Source organism: Parasteatoda tepidariorum, chromosome 6 (assembly GCF_043381705.1).
Source record: "Parasteatoda tepidariorum isolate YZ-2023 chromosome 6, CAS_Ptep_4.0, whole genome shotgun sequence".
NCBI classification, from domain to species: domain Eukaryota; kingdom Metazoa; phylum Arthropoda; class Arachnida; order Araneae; family Theridiidae; genus Parasteatoda; species Parasteatoda tepidariorum.
The window spans coordinates 48,127,071-48,150,059 of NC_092209.1; the positions used below are offsets into that span (position 1 = coordinate 48,127,071).

General features: G+C 26.8%; 1 protein-coding gene across 5 annotated transcripts in view; it reads right to left on the minus strand.

Moving 5' to 3' along the window:
• The window catches only part of LOC107449600 (Set1/Ash2 histone methyltransferase complex subunit ash2), a 28,331-nt gene that overhangs the window by 451 nt on the left and 4,891 nt on the right, over positions 1 to 22,989 (minus strand). For 4 of the 5 annotated variants that reach the window (XM_043052579.2, XM_016065182.3, XM_016065183.3 and 1 more), the window contains exons 3-16: positions 21,339 to 21,428; positions 19,660 to 19,748; positions 13,458 to 13,549; positions 12,568 to 12,663; positions 12,115 to 12,186; positions 11,416 to 11,500; positions 10,533 to 10,614; positions 9,468 to 9,682; positions 6,375 to 6,452; positions 6,173 to 6,262; positions 5,103 to 5,296; positions 4,932 to 5,024; positions 2,938 to 3,036; positions 1,535 to 1,591 (exon numbers count right to left, since the gene is read on the minus strand). In XM_043052579.2, coding sequence (XP_042908513.1) covers positions 1,535 to 1,591; positions 2,938 to 3,036; positions 4,932 to 5,024; positions 5,103 to 5,296; positions 6,173 to 6,262; positions 6,375 to 6,452; positions 9,468 to 9,682; positions 10,533 to 10,614; positions 11,416 to 11,500; positions 12,115 to 12,186; positions 12,568 to 12,663; positions 13,458 to 13,549; positions 19,660 to 19,748; positions 21,339 to 21,428 — 1,432 coding nt within the window. The remainder of the gene's footprint in view (positions 1 to 1,534; positions 1,592 to 2,937; positions 3,037 to 4,931; positions 5,025 to 5,102; positions 5,297 to 6,172; positions 6,263 to 6,374; positions 6,453 to 9,467; positions 9,683 to 10,532; positions 10,615 to 11,415; positions 11,501 to 12,114; positions 12,187 to 12,567; positions 12,664 to 13,457; positions 13,550 to 19,659; positions 19,749 to 21,338; positions 21,429 to 22,989) is intronic. The other variant, XM_043052581.2, reaches the window with a different exon arrangement.

Sequence of the window (22,989 nt, forward strand, 5' to 3'; positions counted from 1 at the left end):
TTTTAGCTACAATCCTTGTTTAAACTTTATTTTTAACAACGAATGTGCGAAACAATCCAATTTATTTTAATACAAAATATTTTAAGTAACAAATAAAAGAATAAAAATTATCTAACCAACTCTGTCAAGCAATAAATTTTAAAAGAAATATGAAATTTGTTCATGTGATGAACATTATTTATGAACAAAAAGTTCTTAACTTTAACTGTAAAGAAATATTATTTATATTAATGTCAGTTATGATAATATATGTCAGTTTTTCTGCCACGAAATACTGCAGATTATCAGAAATTTCGGTATTTATATTAATAAGTAAATAATTATAAAAACTAACACTATATAAAAACTAACAGTAGATTTCAAATTATTTATTATAAGTTAAAAATATAGAGAAAACATGGGGGGGGGGAGATATAAAGATTAATGAAAAGAGAAGAAAAATTATTAATATAAAATATTAATTAAAAAAAGTTTATATATATATATTAAAAAACAAAAAATGAAAAGATATAATATATAGTGCTTTCTAACATTGTATCAATATAGCCAAAGCAAAATATATCAACACAATAGCGTGAGGAGCACTCAAAAACATTGAAACGAAAATAGAATATATCAAGTAAAAAAATGTGAAGAAAAATAAAGAACAAAAAGAAATCTATAAAGCAAGTAGTGAATTCAAATGAACTGAACTTACACGCACCTGAATCTTTCAAGAATGATTTAAAATATTTTCTTAATAAGATTGCCAGATTACAAAATATGAAAACAGAAGCTCAAATGGAGAATAGAGGGATTTTTTATGGCATATTCTTACTGCATTACTGAAGTGTGTTTGATTTGTTAGTTAGATAGGATTGGCCCGAAAATGGATGTGTGCAAGGTAATAAGATTATAATGCAACATTTATAATTAATGAAGTTGATATTTAATTGTACAATTTTAAGGATTTTAGAAAATGAACATTTATTTTTTAAAAAAAGAGTTTTGCACAGATTTTTAACTGCGAATTTGCTCAAATTAGACTTGCACATGGTAAGAATATTAATTAACTAAGAAGTTTTTTGTAAATTTGGTAACAATACAATACAATTAACAATACAGTAATACAATTAACTCAATGATCTCATATAAAACTTAATTACTTTAGTAGGGTATCCATTTTTTTAAATCAAATTTTGAAAGGGTTTGTCTATTTTTTTGGATAAATAACTGTTACTACATATTCTTCTAAGTCTATTCATTTCATTAAAAGTGGTATTTAAATAGATGTTTTTATAAACATTAGAATTCCAAGTAATTAGTTTATTTATATAAAACTTATTTTCTTTTTGTCTTTATAGTGCTTATATATAAATATATAGTTGGAAAAAAAGTATTTTACAAGTAAGATTTTGTGGAAGATGCTTATAAGCAATAGTAAATATGATCTGCATTAGTAGATGAGAGGTCACCTCTCATCTACAATGTTTTAAACAAAGAAAAAATAACCATAAAACACAATAAATTTACAAAAAAATTTGAAGCTACTTACAGGCTTAAAGTTTTCTTCAGGTGAGTGCTTAAATGATGGACCAAAATTAAGTGATACCTATAGGACATTATTAAAAAATTATTGCCTAAAAATTACAATTCAATAAAATTCTAGAACACTTAAAAAAATTTACAGATACAATTTTAATTCATAAATTAAAGTGTAAATTTGATTCTTAGTTCAACTATTGTAACAAAACAAGAATGGTTTCATTTGTAATCTAGTTTATTTTAAACATAACTAAATATAAATGTTGCGAAATAGCTTTTCAAAGAATAACAATAGTAAAATAAAAATGAGCTATAATATTCCTATTGAACTGAAATATTTTTTAAATAATAATTAAATGCTAGTTTAAGTTTTGATAATTTAAAACCTACTTGATTTTTAAACAAATCTTCACCAGATTGAAGTAATGTGATATTGTCAAAATACAAGAAAGACAGCTTCTATATGCCCAAATTGTGCAAACAAAAGAACTATCATTCTACAATACTCATATGAAATATCTTATGGCAGTAGTTCTAATTTTTTGATACCAGCAAAAATTTAATTGGTACAATTTTGACACTAGTGACAGAATATGAAAACCATGATTGGATTTCTCCCAGGAAAAAAAAAAAAACATTATACAAAACACTAGACGAAATTAAAGTAACTAAAAATGACCAAATATTAACTGCTAGTCGGTAAGTATTATGAAATTAGTTTGGGTTTAGTTCATAAATTGTAATTAACTACTAATTCAATGAATGTAAAAATAAAATGTGTTTTAAAAAAATTCATCTAGAAATACATTTAGCATATTATCTTTAAGTTGTAGTAAATATTCAGAGTATTTGATTTTGAAAATTAGTATTTGATTACAAATACGATCTGATGTAATGATTAGATTGGGACTTATTAATTAAATTGTATCTAAAACATTGATTTTTTGTTCTTTACGTAATCACAAAATTAGGCTTTACAATGCTTCTTTACATCGAAGAAACTACAATTGTTTTAACTAAATTTCGTCGCTTATAAAATTTTTAATGTTTATTTTCTTTTAAATTGTTGCTTTTTTGGTTTAAAATGGTGTACTAAGTATCTCAGAAATTACTATTAACTACATTGCAGTTATTTGTTTTAAAAACTTATTTTTTCTTAAAAGAGTTTCTTTCACTTGAGTTTTAAGAAATCTTTTTTTTTTCCTGGGTGGTTTTTCTCATTATGAAACATACCTCCTGTTATCCCTTTAAAAGAAGGACCATAAAAATGTACACTGTAATATACACAGCATTATAAATTTTAATGCTATAGTTCTTTCTCTAATCTTAGCTTTAAAAAGAATCAATTACATCTTGAGGTTTTTTGGTTCATCCAAACATGATGTATCGAAGTAGTAAAATAATATAACTTACTGTACAACTTTTATACAAAGATATAGCTGGATAATAAGTCCCTGCATTTATGTTTTCAAAAGCAGTTCCAAAGCTCTTGCCATTTTTATAGAAGACAATCTTTAAAAAATGAGAAAAAGAAATACCTTAAATCAGACACATAACTTTTAACAAAATGCAAAAACCTTTCAAAATTTAGTTTCTATAAAAAATTTTAAGATCAAATTATTATTTTTTTTTCAAATTATGTTTCTAAATATTACACAGTATGAGTAAGATTTCCTTTGCTGATTTAAAACTGTGAAAAGTGTTATTTGCTCATAATTTTTGTTTGCATTTTAATAATCTAAGTATAAAACTCCAAACATGCTTCAACCAAAATTTTGTTCTTGTTCCATAGGCTAGCAGTAAATACACTTTACAACATATTATCCATAAGTACTGTAACTGATATATTTAAGGTGTAATAAATTTTATGCAAATAACTTTTATACTTAAAATGAGATAACTTTGTTTACTGTTGCTTGCTAACCACTTAATTATTGCTTTGTAATTAAATTTTTGTTTACTTCACAAACAAAATTCAATACTCCAAGCACACGTAACAAAATTCTATGCTCTCTATTCACACCCATTAACAAAAGTATGCTAATAATACATTTATAAACACTGCAAGCCAGGGCATGAAGTTTCAGTTCTACCACTACTAGGTAATAGCCAGAGAAAAATTTTGTTTACCACTATTTTTATGAAAAATATGAACATTTTTTAAAATGTTAAAACAAGTGTAGCTTTTTAACAACTTTTTAATGAGAACTTTTTAAATTTTTTTTTTTTACAAGAACTTTTTAATGAACAAAGAGAGTGTAGAAAAATTAAACAAATTTATTGCAAAAAATAATAATTTAATTAAAATATTTTTTTAATGATTTTAATATGAACCACATATTAATAATCATTAAAATAAGAAAAATGCTAAAAATATTTCCATGCTTCACGTTAGTATATTGCTACCTTTTGATAAATTCTGGGTAAATCATTCTAAGGTATTCCAAGTCCCTCGGTCTACAAGTTGAATCCTCATAAATTTTGTTTTCTTCAGATTTTACACTTAAATGCTAATTATGGGGAAAATATGGATGATAGTTTTGTTTGAAACAAGGCATTTTATAAGACAAAACTTACTCGCCAGCCCTAAATATTCAGTCACCAATAGGCCGAAATTTCACTACCTGATGTAAGCTAATAATAAAATGTAAATACAATAAGGTTTTTTTTTCTCCAATCGAATTAAATGAAAAATATTTAATCAGCTATCAAAACATCATTCCTTAGCATATGGTGGGAAAACATGAAATGTTCATCAGCACCGCAAACAGTACTCGTTAAAAGATATCAACTAGATAACTAATTTTTAAAAAATTATTACTGGTTGGAACAAATAACTATACTGGTCAGTTACAATATGCATTTTGTGAATCAAAAAAAAAAAACATTTTTAATAAAAAAACAGTGTTTTTAATCGATGTATCTAATTTAGACATCTTTTCTGAATTAGATACACTTTATAAAGGACTCTAAATTATTGGTTGTAGGTTAGTCCAGAACCACTAAAACTTGACTTAGACAACCATAACATAGTTCTCAGTGATCTCCCGGATGAGCAATCAATGTAAAGAGACACTTGTGCTTTTTTTCACATAAAAGAGTTTTGTGTTTTGTTCTGCAATTTTACCTAAGATAGCATATTTCATCATAATTTTAAACATTACTCATTTTGTGTTGCAGTTTTTTCTTTAAATTAATTTTATTAATAATTTTTCATTAAAAATATTGAACAAGTAAAAAACCAATGAATTATGTATGGATTAGTAACAGCTTTTAGTTTCTTGTCTTCTAATGACTAAATTGTCTTCCTTCCTAACTCTGCTGCATCAATATTTTTATACACATTTTCTTTTTATAAATTCATCCTATATATACGACAAAGAGATTTTTAAAAAATGCTAACATACCTTACTTTTTGGCAAAGGCTTCATATTTTTTAATTCTAACTGCATTTCATCTTTTTCTTCATAATACAAGTAACTTTTGAATTTCACTAAAGGCTAAAAAAAATTTTTTTTAAAGTTAGCTTTCAGTGATTTTCTGAACATTAAGGAACATTTATTTAAAATAAACCATACCTTATCTTTATAGATTTGAGGAAGAGGTATAGTTTCACTAGTTTTTGGAAGATGTATTAGAAAGCCTAGAGTATCCCCTTGTCCATAGCCAACATCTGCATAATGATATCCTTTACTTTCATGAAATTTTGTGCCTTTCCGTGATCGCCAGGAGTAACTGAATTTATCATACCCCAAAGGTCCTTGTAGATTAGCTTTAAAAATAAAGAATTCAATTAATAATCATAAATGAACACAGAATTTTTAAAAAAAATATTATATTAATATAGTAAAAGTAATATATAATTATTTTGGGTAATTTTTAATGAAATGGGTAAGAGTTAAAAGTATGAAAAGTATAGAACACTAAAAATTAGTTTCAACTAATAGAGACAAAGTACAATCAAAATTCTTTCAGTATAATCAAATATTTTTCCCTATAATCAAAAATGTTTTAAGTTTAGGCACACAAAGGCAGTGGTGCCATCGTTTTACTCATGGTTCATGAACTACTAATGGTCTGCAAGGTCAGTTATTTTTACAAACATTAATTTGCATCATTATTAAAATAAAGTTAAAATTTAATGCATCCCCAATTTAGAATTTTTATTATTTAATGTATAGAAAAATAAATTATGAAAAACTAAATTAACTTGTATCAAAAATACCTCAATGATGGAAAACACAGGAAGGAGAAATATTTTTGTTATTTTCAGTTTATATGTATACACTAAAAACAAATTAATTACCGGACTAGATTCGGGCTCCTGGATTTTTGAAATTTAACTATCAGACATAAAATCTAATTTAATCATAAAATGATGAAAAAATTTCATTCAACTTATTAAGTTAATATTTTTATAATAAAGTAGTTGTTTATTGGTTAATGCATCCACAATTGTCTTTACAGACTGTGTTTAAACAGTTGGGGTGTCGCCAAAAGTAGGTTAATCATTTAAGGTTCCACCATCACCAAAAAATTATCGGAAACCGTCCGCTTTAAACTTCCAAATGTTTACATAATAACTGATACAAAAACGTTATAAAAAATAATATATGAAAATACAAAATGTGAATTACATGCAACTTACCCAATGCTTGAGACCAACCAAGACGTGTAGCTGATCCTTCGGGCATATCCTCAATGGTACATTCAAAATACCAAGTGCCTCTATTAACACCTGGAATATATATTATATTTCATAAACATATATAACTGTTTATTAAACTAATTTATACTATAGAAACAATCCATTCCATCATATATGTACAAAACAAGGCATATAAACTTACCATGAGTTGCTCGAGCCATGCAGTAGCCTTTTTCACCAGTAACTGATAGCCTATCTTCTGAGACTTTCAACTGAGGAGCTAAAATTAACATTCTTAAAGTAACTGGAGATTCATTAAAACTATATGAACATTTAATTATACATTGTTATTGAAAAACTCAATTTACTTTTCTTAAACTCGTGAGCAAGCACATTTATACAAATATAGTTAGTATAAGATCATATTATTTATTATAAGAGGTATTCATTCTAGCTTTTACTTTTAAATACATCTTTTTTTATATAAACAACAAAAAGGTAATTTTAAATAAATAACAAAAAGATTTAAACCTTGTTTTCTTTTTCATTCCTCTATGAACATATGAAATTTACAATTCTCAAATTTTTTACAATTCATACTTTTTAAAGCTTAGATTAAAGAAATAGAGGTGATTTTAATGGGATCAAAATTTGTCTTTCATAGAAAATACTGATAGCAAAATAACCGAGGTTGAAAGCTTAGAAATGAATATCATAACTTTTTCTTGCTATGTTAAAAATTCAGTCACAATTGCATCCACAAATTAAAATTTCAAATACCATTTGTAGACTAGGTTACAGTTTAACTTCAAACTATAGGGCAGATTTAAAAAAAATAGCTCTCACTATTTTAAAGAAGAACTATAGCAACAAATATTAATGACTAAAACAAAAATTACAAAGTCAAATGTGTGAAACTAACTTCTTAAGTGTCCTTTAAAACTCGTAAATTCAGTCATATTTTTTCCTAAAATGCAAAAATGTTTTTGCTATTTCGGAAAAAGTTGAAATTGTGCTCCAAAATGTATAACTCCATTTTAAACAAAGATTTTTGTAGAAAATATTGATGCTAAAAAAATGCAGGTTTCGTGGTAGGTACAAATTGTGCAATTAATTACTAAAGTGTCCTTTTATTCATTAAAATCTAGCTACATCTCCTAAGTATAAGATTTCGACATTCATTTTCACAAGAGGTTGAAATTCAACCTTTAAAAGTAAGAACTCATTTTTAAGGACAACTCTTGAAAAAAGTATTGATATGGAAATTTTTAAAGCACTGTTGCATTAAAAAAACATCCAGTATCAATTAATAAATAATAAAATTTAACAGGGTAGAGAGCAGCTAAAAAATTCAAAACAGGTGAGAAAGGTGATTAATTTATCAAAAAAGGTCACTATAGGTAGCTTTCTCCTATAGTCAATGAATGCATTATTGTGATTTGACTGTATTTCCAAGTACTAGTACAAATGCCTATTGAAAATTGCAAAAGAATAATTTTATATTCACTTTTTCACACTTCCAACTAATAAAATTATTAAATTATAAATTTAGAAACTTATTGAGGAAGAAAATGAAAAATTGTTCATTAGAAATCCTTGACCAAAATAAGCCCGTTAAAACCAATTAAGGTCCTGGATGGGGTATGGCTTTTATAATACTTTTTGTTACAAATTTTACAATATTTGTCATATTTCACAATGTCAACTACTTTTAAACTAAAGTAAACTCAGTGGCACGACAGCCTATAGAGAACCAAGGCCTAACTCCATGCTTCTGGTATTAACTGGTACTCATTTTATCAACCTACTGAAGGAATGAAAGTCTGAGTCAGCCTTGCTTAGCCTCCCCATGTAGTAAATGGTGACTGATGCACGCTAATTCTGTAGAGTCACAAAGTCCTTCAGGTTCCCATAACAAATCATACCTCTGGGGGTATTGATCTAGGAGTTTCCTTGCCTTCTGGATTGGTTCAAAATTACAAGGCTACAGAGTTGAACATTAGTAGTCGTAAATCCAAAATTTGGCCGGCTGTTCAATGTTGGTTATAGAAGAAGAAAAAAACTTGCTTGGATCGAGAATCAAACTCAAAACCCGTGATATGAAAGGGTAACAATTAATTTTACTAAATGAAAAATAAATCGCTGTAAAATAATAAAAACTGAACGTAATAACAAAAAGCAGTCATAAATTTTTTTATTACTCAGTCTTTTGTTTTTTTATGAAAAAAAATTATGTAATGACTGCTGATTTTTGTTTTTCTATTATTGAGTTTTTCTTGACACCCGTTAGCTAGTTTCACTGCTTTTAAAATCCTTTTTTTTTTTCCAAATCAGTTGGAGGCTTCTAGCAAATTTTCGACTGCTTCGTTGATTTCATTATGTATATATTCCGTTTCTTTCAATTCAATACTCTTTGTCTCTATAAGGTATTTTAGCTTCTTTATATTTTTTATTTCTCTTCCAGGACCTTTTTCTGCCTATTTTTTCTTTCTTTTCTCCCATTACTTTCTTATTTTTCTAGTCTTCCATGTAGGCTGTGTAAAGGAAGTTGTTCCAGTTTTTAAGGTGAATGTAAATTCAATGCAGCTTTTGGCCATAGTAGTAATGCTTTTTGGTACATTTGAAATTCTTACAACATAAGGATTTATTCCAGAGAATTCAACAAAATTATTTCAAAAAAAGAACTGCTGCTTTATCTTCTTAGAAATATTATTATTAGATAGATTACGGCCACAACAATATCACACAATAAAAGGATGCTCTCTTATTAAGATGAAGAGATGCATTATTCTAACCCAAAGAAGATTTTCGTAAAGTTGATTAACGGTTGGGCCGAGGGGTGAAGCACTGAAACTAAATAAGTACATGAACTGGGAAAATGTCTCCATAAAAAATTGATAAAGTAGAATTTGTTAATTGAGTTTCTTTTTTGTATAATGACTGAATTCCCGAAAAGTTTGAAGCAATGAACCCTACAAGTAAGGCTATAAGCTTGAACCAGGCATATTAGTGGACAGTCCCTTAATTTGAACTCTAATTTTGCAATTTTTATTAGCATTATTCGTTGAAATAAAAAGATGTTTAATCAAAAATCAAAATCTTTCTTTTCACATATCTCCTATTTTAAAATCTGCATTTGTAGAAAATAGTATACTTTGAACACTTTCAATCAGGAACATTGGCCAAAAAGCTAAAAATCAAGAATACCAGGAAAACTATGAACCCTTCATAGTTTGTATAACAAATGATTTATTATCCATTATTTAAAACAAGTTGTTTGACTATAAAATATTACCTCTGTCATGAAGAGCAATCAGCACATTACTAGGAGTCAGTTTTCTGTACAGCCAACCAGGAATAGGCTTGCCAGCCCAGTCTTGACCTTCATCAAACTCTTGTCTAAATGGAGCATGAGGGTCTGGCTCTGCTAGGATGTACCGGTAACCATCCTTATTAAATGGATGTTCAAGAGGATACCCATTGGGAGGCAATTTGGGCATAACTAAATCACTGTAAATGAAACAAAGTATTAACTCGGTTAAAATCAGAAGTTGGAACAAATGCACCACAAGTAACAAAATACTGTAGTCACTACTTTTTTACAGTTGTAGTTTGGCAGTTGTCAACTTTTTTTGCAATATGCTAATTTTTTTTAAAAAAAAGTAATGCAGAAAGTAGAGAAAACAAACAAAAAAAAACACTAGTTTGTAAAGATTCCTGATAACTAGTTTTAACATTAGCAAAGAAAGAAGCTTCAAATGCAACTAATTCTTTAAATCTGACAAAAATCTCACGAAAGTTCGTGGTTGAAACATATTTTGCTCTATAACTCCAAAATAGACACTACCTCTTGAAGGAAGTTATAGAGTTTTAGACACTTAAAATCACAAACATTTGATAATTTTCTAGCATTTCTGGCCTAAAATATTCTTTGTCAGAAAAACAGATTTAGGCATAAAAAGACAAATGTTGAAAGAAAAAATTTTTGTATAAAATAATTTAAAGCAATAAAGTGGCTTAAATAAACACAAATTAACTATTTCGTATCAATTTATCTGGTATAAATTTTCCAGGTACAATAAATTGCCAGCCAATAATTATTCTAAACCCTTCTCAGAAATTTTTCTTTTCAATCTTCAACTTCTTTTAATTTTGAATACCAATGTAAATGAAATTCTCCAGCATCCCCTAAAACTAGTAAAGTATTGACTATACGTCAAATGTAATTTGTTATCACTACAGTTTTTTAAAAAATAGGTGTAGTAATAAACAAGATGTAGATTTTTGTGCACTGTTTAATATGAAAAATATAAATAGATTTAAAAAGTCAATTAAAAAGAAATTACGCAATTAAAGTTACCTTTTAACTTTTTTCCCAGCTCCAGTCATCTGACCATCAAAAAATTTTCTTTTACTACTGCGTCCTTTCGGAACACCAAAAGCTTAAAATACATAGAAATAAATATAGTAAATAAGACATTCAGCAATTAAATTATAATACTCAATTATAGTTGTATTGAAACTATTTATGCATGATAAGATCAAAACAAAAAAGTGATGCGAAAATTGTCTTGATGTCTGTAAAAATTATCTTGAATCTATGTGAAAATTGACGTGAATTATTATCTTACGAACATGAAATCTTGTGCAATTAAAAGTGAACTTGGAATTATTTTTCATGAAAATGTGCAACAATTTTTCTCAAGTATTTTAAGAAAATGTAAAAAAGCCAGAGTGTAAGTATCCCTTCTTCCAATTATTTCTAGATTTTCTGTAAAGCAAAAGCTTTTCGCATATTTGAATATCATCCTTTTTCAAGTGTAAAATGTTTAATAGTTAATACTTGTTCAAAAATGGAATGAAAATAAAATGAAACAAACTAATACTTTGAGACCGTAAACTTAGTTTTGTTTATGAAGATACTAGGTTTTGCATCCATTAGTGATATCTTAATTTGTTTAGCGATTCTATAAATAAAATATTTATGGAGTTATAAATATGAATAAATCTATTAAATAAATTTTAAAAAAATTATTTTAATTATAAATTGGGTTAGATTTATTTATTTATTTTTAAGTTTTGATAACATAATTATTTCTCTGAATTTGTACGTCTATTCAGAGAACTATTTGAATACTACTTTAACACTGCAGACTTTAAAATACGATCAGAATGTTAACTTAATTAAAATAATAATAATAAATTGATTTAAAATCAAAAAAAAAAATTTTTTTTTTACTTACTGCCTTGAGATGATGATGAATCAATATTTAGTTTCTGTGGACCTCTAGAGACAGCATCATAACTGGGTCCAATTTTGCCCAAATCCTATAAATAAAATACTATAAATTCTAATCTAATGTCAAGAGCTTAAAGCTAAAAAATTATAAAATCAAATTACACCAAATATAAAATGCATTGATTAAAAATCATTAAAAAAAATTCTATTATAAAATCTCTTATAATTTCAAAAAGAAAAAACTAAATATTTTTTACATGCAAAACAATTTAATACAAAATCATTTAAAAATCAACAGGATCATGCTTATATACATTAAAACAATTTTTAAAAAAAATAAATTTCATAGAAATACGTTTTCACGGTCTCAGAACGTCCAATAAATTTGGTTTTCAAATTAATTGAATTTGGCACTGTACTTTCTTAGAACATACCACATTCAATTTAAAATAAAATATATTAAATCAAATTAATGATTAGTAAAGAAAAAATAAGAAAAACATTTCTTTAATAAAAATTCTATATAAGAGTAAAATCTAATGCATTAAAATGTTTATAGATTTGCTATTTTTTATAAAGAAATTTTGTTCAATTTTCTTTTATTTTCAGTTGCTCTAAAAAAAATTTTTTACATCTTTTTATTTCAGAAAATTTCATATTTAATAAAATTCTAAAGTTATTTTTAATGGAAAATGACTGTTACCTGATGAACTAAACCATACATGGAACCATCATGCCCCCGCTCATCACAAAGAAATATTTCAGAGTCTTTCAACTGTAAATAAATTATAGCAGAAGATTGTATTAGTTAGCTTAGTATTTATTTTTATAGAGTGCAAATAAACAGAAAAGTAAAAAAATATAGCATTCAAATACTTAATAGATCCTTTATAAATTGTAAATGATTTCTCGGCAAGCAGGCAGCAGAACCAAAATGCAACATTAAAAAAATGAACAACCATAATATAATTGCATTTTATCATTGCATTGCATACATTATTTAGAATATGTAAATTACATATGTAAATTACATATATAAGTTAGAATCATTGAATTGCATATATTTGTCCAAAGTTTTTCCATATCTGACTTAAATAATTAGCAACTTTTGTGTGAAATTGCAAGTGTAATAAAATTTACAATAAAGTATACAAACCACTGCTTTATGCAAAGTATTATGCCAAGTTTGTTTTATTCTTCTTGCCATAGGAGTGAGAGATTCCCAGTTAGAAACAATGTAGGGGATAACTTCCTAAAAAAGTATGAATACATATCAATTTTTTTAATTTCAAATGATTACATACAATAATAATAGAAAGTTTTTCTTTCTATATAATGCCATTCATTCCTATCTTTGATTAATTTGAGTCAAAAATTAATTAAAAATAATTATTTTAATTGAGTCAAAACTTAAATTAAAAATAAATTAAGAATCTACCTAAAAAATATAGTAAAGTGGATGTAGTATAAAATCTTTGCAGTACAAATGGGAAGTTATACACATACAGTACACCACAATTCAAAATGTAACATTAAAAAAAAAAATACAACCAAAATCTAATTACATTTTATAATTGAATAGCATATATTAGTTAGAATCATTGAATTGCAAATATTAGTTAGAATCAATGAATTGCATATGTAAGTAAGAATTATTTAATCATTTTTTAATTCAAACACATCATAAAATTAGTCGCAAAAATTTACAGCTAATTATGAAGGGGAAAAAAACTATACTTAAGGGACAAACTAAAATATAAAAACATAAACCCTCAAATATGATTTGTATAGAACTTTCATTAATATAAATAGTTGCCTTTTTATATTTACTTTTTAATTCAAACATTGTATGATTTCTATCCATAATTTTTTCTAAAAAAAATAAATTACCAAAACATTTCCTTGATTTTAATTAAACTTTAAAAGTACTTAAAAAAAATTGTCAACATCCATTCATCTTTAATTAAAACAATGTAAAGGATATTAAACTGTAAAATGATAAAAGTTTGCAGATGCAAGATAAATTTTTACAGCAAACATATTTACCCTATCTTTAGAAAACATCGAACGTTCTTTGCCATCAGCTTTACTCTGCTGCATTAAATTAGCAAGAGCAGTTCCACACATTTGACTGAAAGCTAAATTGAGAGTAAAATAACATTAGTTAATTTTAAACACTAAAAATTTAGGTTTCTGAAGAAAAAAAATTCAAAATACATAAAAATAAATAAATAAAGTTAATGCTTACAAATAACAAATAAAATTTCACAAATTACACTTAATACTCAAAACATGATAAAAAAAATTTTGAAAGAGTTAAAGGAAAAGATGCAAAACAAGAAAAAAAAACTAAACAAAATCCAACAGGTTTGTAAAACAAGACTAATGAGTTTGATATAAATTTCATTAAGACTACTTGGTACAATTATTTAGCTAAAAAGCAAGTCTTCAAAACTAATCTATAGAATATGACTACTACCAATATATAACATTCTACATAGACTTAAGCTTTAAGCTACGGATTTCATATTCAACTAAAGATCAAAATTAGATAAAAATAATTTAAAAGAAAATATGTTTAAAAAAATATATAGTTTAGTACTCAATATGACACAATCAAAAAATTTATGTGCGTAATAAAAAAGTTTATGTATAATAAAAAAATGTGTGTGCAATAAAAAATTTATTAGACACATCATAATATGACAAAAAATATTGAAACTAAAAAAAAAAAATATAATAAAATTTTAAAATAAACAGTACAATTTTATTTTTATTATTGTTGCTTGCACAAGAAATAATTAGTTTGTTGCTTGCACAATAAATAATTAGTAGTCAAATAATACTTTAACCCTCCATTTCAATCAAAAATACACAGTGAAAAATTTATTTTTTCAATTAAAGATATATATAAAATAAATAAAAATAACATCCCCTCTGTTAGGGTCAAATCCCCCCACATGCAATTAAAAATCATTTGCAAAAAAATTATAAACAAATTATACCATATAATCATAATAATAATTGACCAAAAATAAAAAAAATTTTAACCCAAAAATGTTTGCGGTGAAAATTAAAGAGTTGTGCTAACAAAATTATGGGTATTTTAGGGATTTCTAGAGGGTCATACAGCTGAAAGTGGAATTGAGTACTCAGAAAAATTATTAAATACTTTGGTTTGGTGACATAGATATATTTATGTTTTTAACTCTTAATATAATATTTGTTAGTAAAACAGTTATACTATTAAAATTGTCTTCAAAAAATGTTTTATAAATATGAGTAGAAAATATTGTAATGCCCGCTTTACCATTTTAATGTTAAACGGTGCTATGATCTTCTTATGAATTAAAAACTTTTGGTTTCACTAAATTTCGTCTAAATGTCTGATGAATTTTATAATTTCACTAAGCATGCATTTTCTTTCAAATAAAGCGTCAGAAATTCACAATATGAGAACTTAAAAGTATATAGATTTTTGTTTAATTCTCTCTTATTTTCAATTTCTTTTATAAGAATGGATCATAAAATTATTTCTTATGTTTTTGTGTTATCTCCCTTATCTAATAATTCAAGAGGAAATTATATAAACAAAATAACTCTTAATATTAACTTATAACATATAACTATTTGATTAGAATTTGAAATGTGTTTTACTCAGTATTAGATGCAATAAAAACAGGAAGAATGAATTGCAGGCTATTCATTTATGTGATATTTAAAAAGTTATAAGAAAAATATTTAATAACCAATTGAATGTAAACTGCAAAATAATACATTAAATTTATTTTTATTAATTTGTTTATGTTATTGCAGACACTTAAAACATTATTTATGAATTATTTACATTAAAATTAATGTAAAAAAAGTTTCCAACATAAATGTATTGGCCATTAGTTATATTTCTAATAACTTAAAGATATAGTTATAGAAGTGTACCATAACAAAGATATTAAAAGTCTTAAAATGGACCAAAAAATTTTATTAATTATTTCTTATTCCTTTTTTTTTTTTTTTTTTTTGTTAAAAGAGTTGACTTGCAAATCGGGTGGCATTCCAAAAAAGTAGAGACTCAATGGTTAAGCTAATTTTTAAAAAAAAAAATTTCTATCTGGAACGTGGAATAATAAATAATAAAAATAATAAATAATGTAATGTTTTCAAGGCGACTTTGGCCCAAGCCAACTTTGAGACAAAATAGCTATGTAGATATCTGCGAACATAGAAAGTTGCTCGTGATGTTAAGAACTATAATATTAAATAAAATAACTTTATTTTTAGAGCTGAAATGTTTTTATTTTTCATATAATAGGATTATGACGGGTCGCATTCATTTCATCGACAATCACTTCATCGACAGGCCATTTCATCGACACCACTTCCTCGACAGGCCGTTTCATCGACTAGGTCATTTCGTCGACAGGGTCATTTCGTCGACAGGGTCATTTCGTCGACAGGGTCATTTCGTCGACAGGGTCATTTCGTCGACAGAATCATTTCGTAGACAAGTCATTTCGTCGACAGGGTCATTTCGTCGACAAGTCATTTCGTCAACAGGGTCATTTCGCCAACAAGTGATTTCGTCGACAGGGACATTTCTTCGGCAATTGATTTCGTCGACAAGTGATTTCGTCGACAAGGTCTTTTAATTGACAGGGTCATTTCGTCGACAAGTCATATAGTCGGCAGGGTCATTTCGTCGACAAGTCATTTCGTCGACAGGGTCTTTTCATTGACAGGATCATTTCGTCGACAGGGTCATTTCGTCCAAAAATTATTTCATCGACAAATCATTTCGTCGACAGGGTCATTTCGTTGACAAGTCATTTAGACGACATGATCGTTTCCTCGACAGCGTCATTTCATTGAAAAATCATTTCGTCGGCAGGGTAGCTTTGTCGACAGGGTCATTTCGTCGATAATATTAAGAAAAGATTATTTTGCAGGCAAAGTCGTGCGTAATTTTGAAACTAGTCTTATGATTCTTTGAGTCGCATTCATTTCATCGACAATCACTTCATCGACAGGCCATTTCATCGACTAGGTCATTTCGTCGACATGCCGTTTCCTCGACATGGTTGTTTCGTCAACATATTTTCTCTTTAAAAAAAAGATCGATATAGTAAAAAAACAAACTAAGTTGTATGAGTGGCTATTACGAAGGTTGGCGAGCGAAGTGAGCAAGGGGCTGAACTTCCTAGTATTATAAAAATCTAGGAAAAAAATGCATGTGGGGAAAAATAAAATGAAAATCCAACTTGGAAAACATATTGGGAAATAATGTTGATGAAATTTTTTGTTCTAATCCTCTTCCTCATGTCTTTGTCAACTATGCTGCTGAAGAGGGAAGTTTCTGACAATTCTTATAAAATTTAAATGAAATATTATTTGAAACAAAAATCTTGTTCTCGCATTTCCAGTTTATTTTATTTCTTATTTAATTAATTATTTATAACGTTTTGGCGTTTAATAGTTTAATATGTATTTTATCCTATATGTTCCCTAAACATTTATAAGTTCTTTTACCTTATAAAATAAACTTCGTTAATGTAAAAAAAATAAATAAAAAACTTACAATGACTCCACATTCTCGGTATGCGATGCAATCGAAATGATATAAAAAATGGTTCTAAATCAGAGGAGGGGAGGAAACCTGTCTAATTGGTTTTTATGATCTAAAACATTTGGGGAAAAAACGCAATTTACTACGATATAACAAATAAATTGACTTTTGAGTTTATAATTGAGGAGAGTTATCTATATGCATCTGATTTTATTCCCATTAATGTTTTATTAAAATAAGTTTAGCAAACTTGTTTTTTTACTCAAATATTAAAATGTTTTTCTTTTCGATTTGCAAGAGAATAAAAATTTATTTAAATTAATAAAATTTGCAGGGAGAGTATATATTTTAAAGGCGAGCAATAAGTCCTTTAAAAAGTGTAAATGTGTAAATTTTTAAATATCATGTTTGATATGTGTCCTGATAAAGAAATGTGAATTTTCGTTACCAAAACGAAAAAAGTGGAATTTTGAATGTTGATAGAATATTTTGTGAAATTTTGCCCTTGTGGTTTTTGCTATGCGTGAAAATTTTTATAAATTGTTTTTCTCATTTGTAGTCTATTGAACAAACTTGATATTTTAAATACATATGCATTTTTTATTTTCATTTTTTCTACATTTTAGTTTTGAGTCTCCTGGCTTGTTCAGGCAGAAAATAATCAAAATTTTGATTGGCGATAAGTCGTGCTAATAGTGGTCAGTAAGTGTTTGAAAATTGTGTTTTCATCCTGTGTAGAAAATCAGTTAAAAATTTCAGCAATTATACTAGTAAAAAATTGGTCAAATTTTAATTGCAAAATTTTTTTTTCTTTTTTGTAGAGTAGGAGTTATTTATTCTTACATTTAAATTCCAAGCTTGACTTTTTGTTAATTTTCTTTTAAGCAAAATGTGTCTAATTTAAATCCTGCAAATAAAAAATGAATTAATTCATCATTTACTTACTACTATTATTATTCTTATTAAATTATACTATTATTATTTAATTATAATAATAGTATAATGCAAAAATAGTATAATTTGATAGTATTAGATTAGAATTGAATAATTAATACTATTATTAAATTCACTATTCATAGAAAAAACATATTTTGTGAAGACCAAACACTAACAGGCTTGCAACGTTACGCCCGTGCTTCTAAACAATTTTGGTAAGGTGAGTAGCACTTTAAATATTGTGGGAATCTACAACCGCCTCGGTAAATACCTAAACATCAAGCTTGTGTTCCTATTGTTCTTCGAAATCTCTAATAGTAGTAACGAAACTAAGACTCAATTCGATTGTTCGAATACGCATATTCCTGTCCTAATGTTAAAGATGCTGAACAAAAAGTTTAAAATTGCAATTAAAGTGAACATTAAGAAATTACTTTTCCATCATAAAAAACCTAGAATTTTTTTTCTACTTAAGCAGATATAATAATTAGGTCTATGATTATTTTCATTTCTGTGAGAATTCGACTGATGTCTATGTTTTTGTTAAAATTTATGTAAAAATGTTGAAAATTTTTACAGCAATAAATTTAGCTTTCCTCTCCTTGAAATAGTGTCTAAATTTTCATTGTAATATATTTTTATTGCTTTCAATTCTAAAAATATATTTTATTAATTTGATTTGATATTAAAAACAATTTGATTGTTAACGTCACACTATATTAACTGTAACCACGGTCCGGATATCATGCTTGGTAATGTTCTGAAGACAATCCTTACCTATCCTAAAAATAAGTGTCGAGCTATTACGATTTAGATATAGAAAAGTAGATTTCGATACATCAACCGTTTAAACGCTTCTCAACTACCTATTAATTAATTTAAAAAGCGAACTTCTTTTAGTGCAATTGGAACAATAAACCGCCATAAAGAATTTTACTTTAGTATAAAATTAAATAAGTGCATTTTTCTAATTAATAATAGAAATATTTAGATTAAATCTCTAAAATAGTTTCAGAATTACGCATGACACTAGCAACGAAATGACCCTGTCGACGAAATGACCCTGTCAACGAAAAGACCCTGTCGACGAAATGACCTGTCGACGAAATGACCCTGTCGACGAAATGACTTGTCGACGAAATGACCCTGTCGACGAAATGGCCTGTCGACGAAACAACCCTGTCGAGGAAACGGCCTGTCGACGAAATGACCTAGTCGATGAAATGGCCTGTCGATGAAGTGGTGTCGATGAAGTGATTGTCGATGAAATGAACCAGACCCATTATGACATTTAAATTAAAATGCAACCCTTTTGCAACTGAATTCTCCATACAAAATTAATTTTTTTAAATACATTTATTTATCACAAAATTATACTGCTTTCCAATCAGTTTAGTTCTATTACAATTATTTTGTTTAAATAACAAATATGATAATAGTATATTTGCTAAATATACAAAGCTCAATGTAATTTTATTGAAACAAAATGATTGGGTCCTATTAAGCAACTAGCTCCGAGCCGAAGTTACTTTGAAGATTGACCTGATCCAAGCATTTAAGATGATTTTTTTAACACGTTCGCTACCAGTTTCTACACAGCCTAAGTTACTAAACTAGTCACTATCACATGCTATTGCGAGATTGGTAATAAACATGCTAATGATCGCATATGGCAAAACATAAAATTAACCAAAGTATTTACGTTATACATGGTTACAAAAATGTCAAAACAATAAATTAAAAACTTACTGGTTTGTTTCTTTGAAAAGCTTTCAATCCCAGATGAGTTGCACAGTTTACAAAGGAAAGAATAATTTGACATAAAAGGAACACATTTCCTGAAATATATATAAGTCACCAGTCTTTTATACTGTTTCCAATTACTCATATCTAAAATTTTTTTGTACAGTACAGAACCCGTTATCCGGAATTCAGAAAACCGGAAAACCAAAAAACCGGAACAAAATTCGATAAATTTTCCCGCAATTTAAAAAAAAAAATTTTTTTTTCCTCATAAGATTTTAGGATTTTTCTTTCTTTTTTGAAAGATGTTTACCTTACCATCATTTCAGAAATAATCATTAGTGTATTACCTCATCGTTTTTTCTTATTTTTAAGATTATTTCCAAATATTTTTTTTAGTTGGGTTTAACACTAAAAAAACGGCTTTTTGTAGCGATTCAGAAAACCGGAAAAATCAGTTATCCGGAATAGCGATAGTCCCGATCGTTCCGGATAATCGGTTCTCTACTGTATTAGCATAGAAATAAAAACTATTTATATTAAAAAAAAGATTGAGAGACCAAATTTTTGTTTATTTTAAACAAGTAAATGGTTGTGCTTATTTTAAAATGAAAGGCACAAGAAACACAATCAAACAAGCTCTTCTGTATTTATAAATGCTTTTTTTATTATTTATAAATGCTTTTTTTTATTTATAAATAATTTTACCTCTTTGACTAGCATGTTTTTAAATATTTAGTTATATAAGTAGTTTTATATAAAGTAGTTAATTATATAAATTACGTTCACAGCTTTATGCAGGCAAAAAAATAATTTAATGTATCAGTTACAAATTAATGTTACAATAGACATATTTTATACTTGCTTATATAAAATGAAAAGCAATCTATAACTGTACTTTAAATATATATTTTTAAACTCAGCAGTACACATTATTAACTCTTTTTTTTAATAAAAAGAATACGTTTTTAAATAAATGTTTGACACGGTTCTACTTTAAAAAACTCATAATACATTGAAAGGCTATTTTTTACTTAATAAAAATATTTAATCACAAAAGTGTTGATTATTTATTTATTTTTTTCTAATGGCAGGCACTGAACTTTTACATTCTTCGTCTAGGAAGATGCCGGAAGTGTTACTCATTTAGCGTTCCCCAGTGGGCACCTGTGAACCTAAGTCATGGAGGCAAGCAACATTACCCACGCCACACTGCCACAGATACCCGTTTATAGGGTGGGCCACATTCACACATCACACAATAGAGAACACACAGAGAAACATCCATGCACTGAGCGGGATTCGAACCCGCAGTCAGGCACGCTAACCATTCGACCACCTGGTCGGCAAAGTGTCTATTATAGAAAAAATTGTTTTTCATGAAGAAACGTAAACTAGAAGGGGGAAAGAAAAAAAGAACATTCTGAAAAGAAAAACATTTCAATTTTTACCACCACATTACCATCAGAAAACATTAATTTCACTATAAAAATATTTATAAAAATCATTTACAAAATTCAGTCATCAATGTATAAAATTTTAGAAGAAGAAAAAGCAACATTAAGGGAGAAAAGAGTAACAAAAATTTATCAATTTTAACAATAGGAAATGAAAATTTTACAATAGTTATTTCATTTAACAACATACAGTAGGTGACAATAAAATCATAGATTTAATATACTAACCCTATAGGAACTGAAACACAATTTTCATGGAACCATTTGGAACATCCACCACACTGTAATTCCACAATACCCAAATTTCTCTCCCGACCACTATAGCATAAGAAAAAAAATGCTTTTTCATAAAATGAAAATAAAATAACAAAAAGATGAAATAAATCATTTTCATTAGTTAGAGCTAAACGAAAAGTTATATCCCAGAAAAATTATGTGATTTTTTAAATAGAAAAAATTTAAAAATAACCAATAAGTTTATTGAGCATAATCTTAAATTTGAAAATAAAATTACTGTAAGATTGAATAGATACCAAAAAAATTAGCTATACAGTGTAAAACATAAACAATATTACATTTTTTAACAATAAAATCACTTAACTTTATGTATAAAGTATGGAACCGGGCAGAAAAAAGGAGGAAAGGTCACGAGTTTACTTAGAGATATCCAAACTTTGGACCAGATATGTATAATGTACAAACGAATGCCCTTCACTGAAAATGTATAACTATCACGTAAAATTTTTATTATTATTAAAAAGGATGCAAATCAATCTAGCAGAGATAGATACAAGTACTTTTTTCTTTGCACCTCGCAGTCGCATTTTTCCGCAATTATTTTATTGCATTTAACTTTAAGGCATGCTTTTTTTAAATTCAATAAAAAAATAGGCTTTGTCAAAAATAGTATATCTTGTCCGAATTTCTGAGAAAAATAATATTCATTTTTAGACTCTTTCCTACCTATGCAAACACGGGTAAATATTACATTCACATGATTTGAAATTACCGATCGTAACTCAAGTTCACGTGATTTAAAATCACACATGCATTTAAGCGATTTATAATTGCATATCAACTTTCACATTTTCACGATTTTACATCAAATATCATATTTTGTATTCATGTGATTTAAAAGCCAGTATTATAAATTGTGTTCAAGTTACTTGAAAATTATATATTGTGTTTCATATTCACACAATTTTAAAAATAAACATAAAGATTTGTATTCACAGGATTTCAAAATCAAACATCGATATTCATATCGACGCAATTTTAAAATTAAATATCAAGATTCGTATTCATGAGATTCAATAATCACACATTAAGATTCCTATTCACACAATTTAATTAAATAAATAAAATCTTGCATCAATATTAAAATTAAATAAACAATTTTAAAATTAAACATTAAGATTTGTATTCATGCGATTTCAAAATCAAACATCGATATTCATATCGACTCCACTTTAAAATTAAATATCAAGATTCATATTCATGTGATTCAATAATCAAACATTAAGATTCCTATTCACACAATTAAATTAAATAAATAACATCTTGCATCAATATTTTTATTAAAATTTGATAACATTCTGTGGATAAACTTTTTTTTTTGCTCTTTCTCTCTCTCAAAAAAAAAAAAAAAAAAAAATTCAGGTAATTTTTCAATGAAAAATGTTTTTGCCCCTAGCAATTTTAGATTTCCGTTTCAATTGGTTTTTTGCCAATCTCATACCTGCAGTATGAAACAATATAGAGTCTCATAAAAATTAAAATATTTTTAAAAAAATCCATGATTTTGCAACACATTTTGCCAAAATGAGGTAGTAATGAAAGGGTTAAAACTAGTTACAAGTTAAAAATTGCTTGCAGAAAT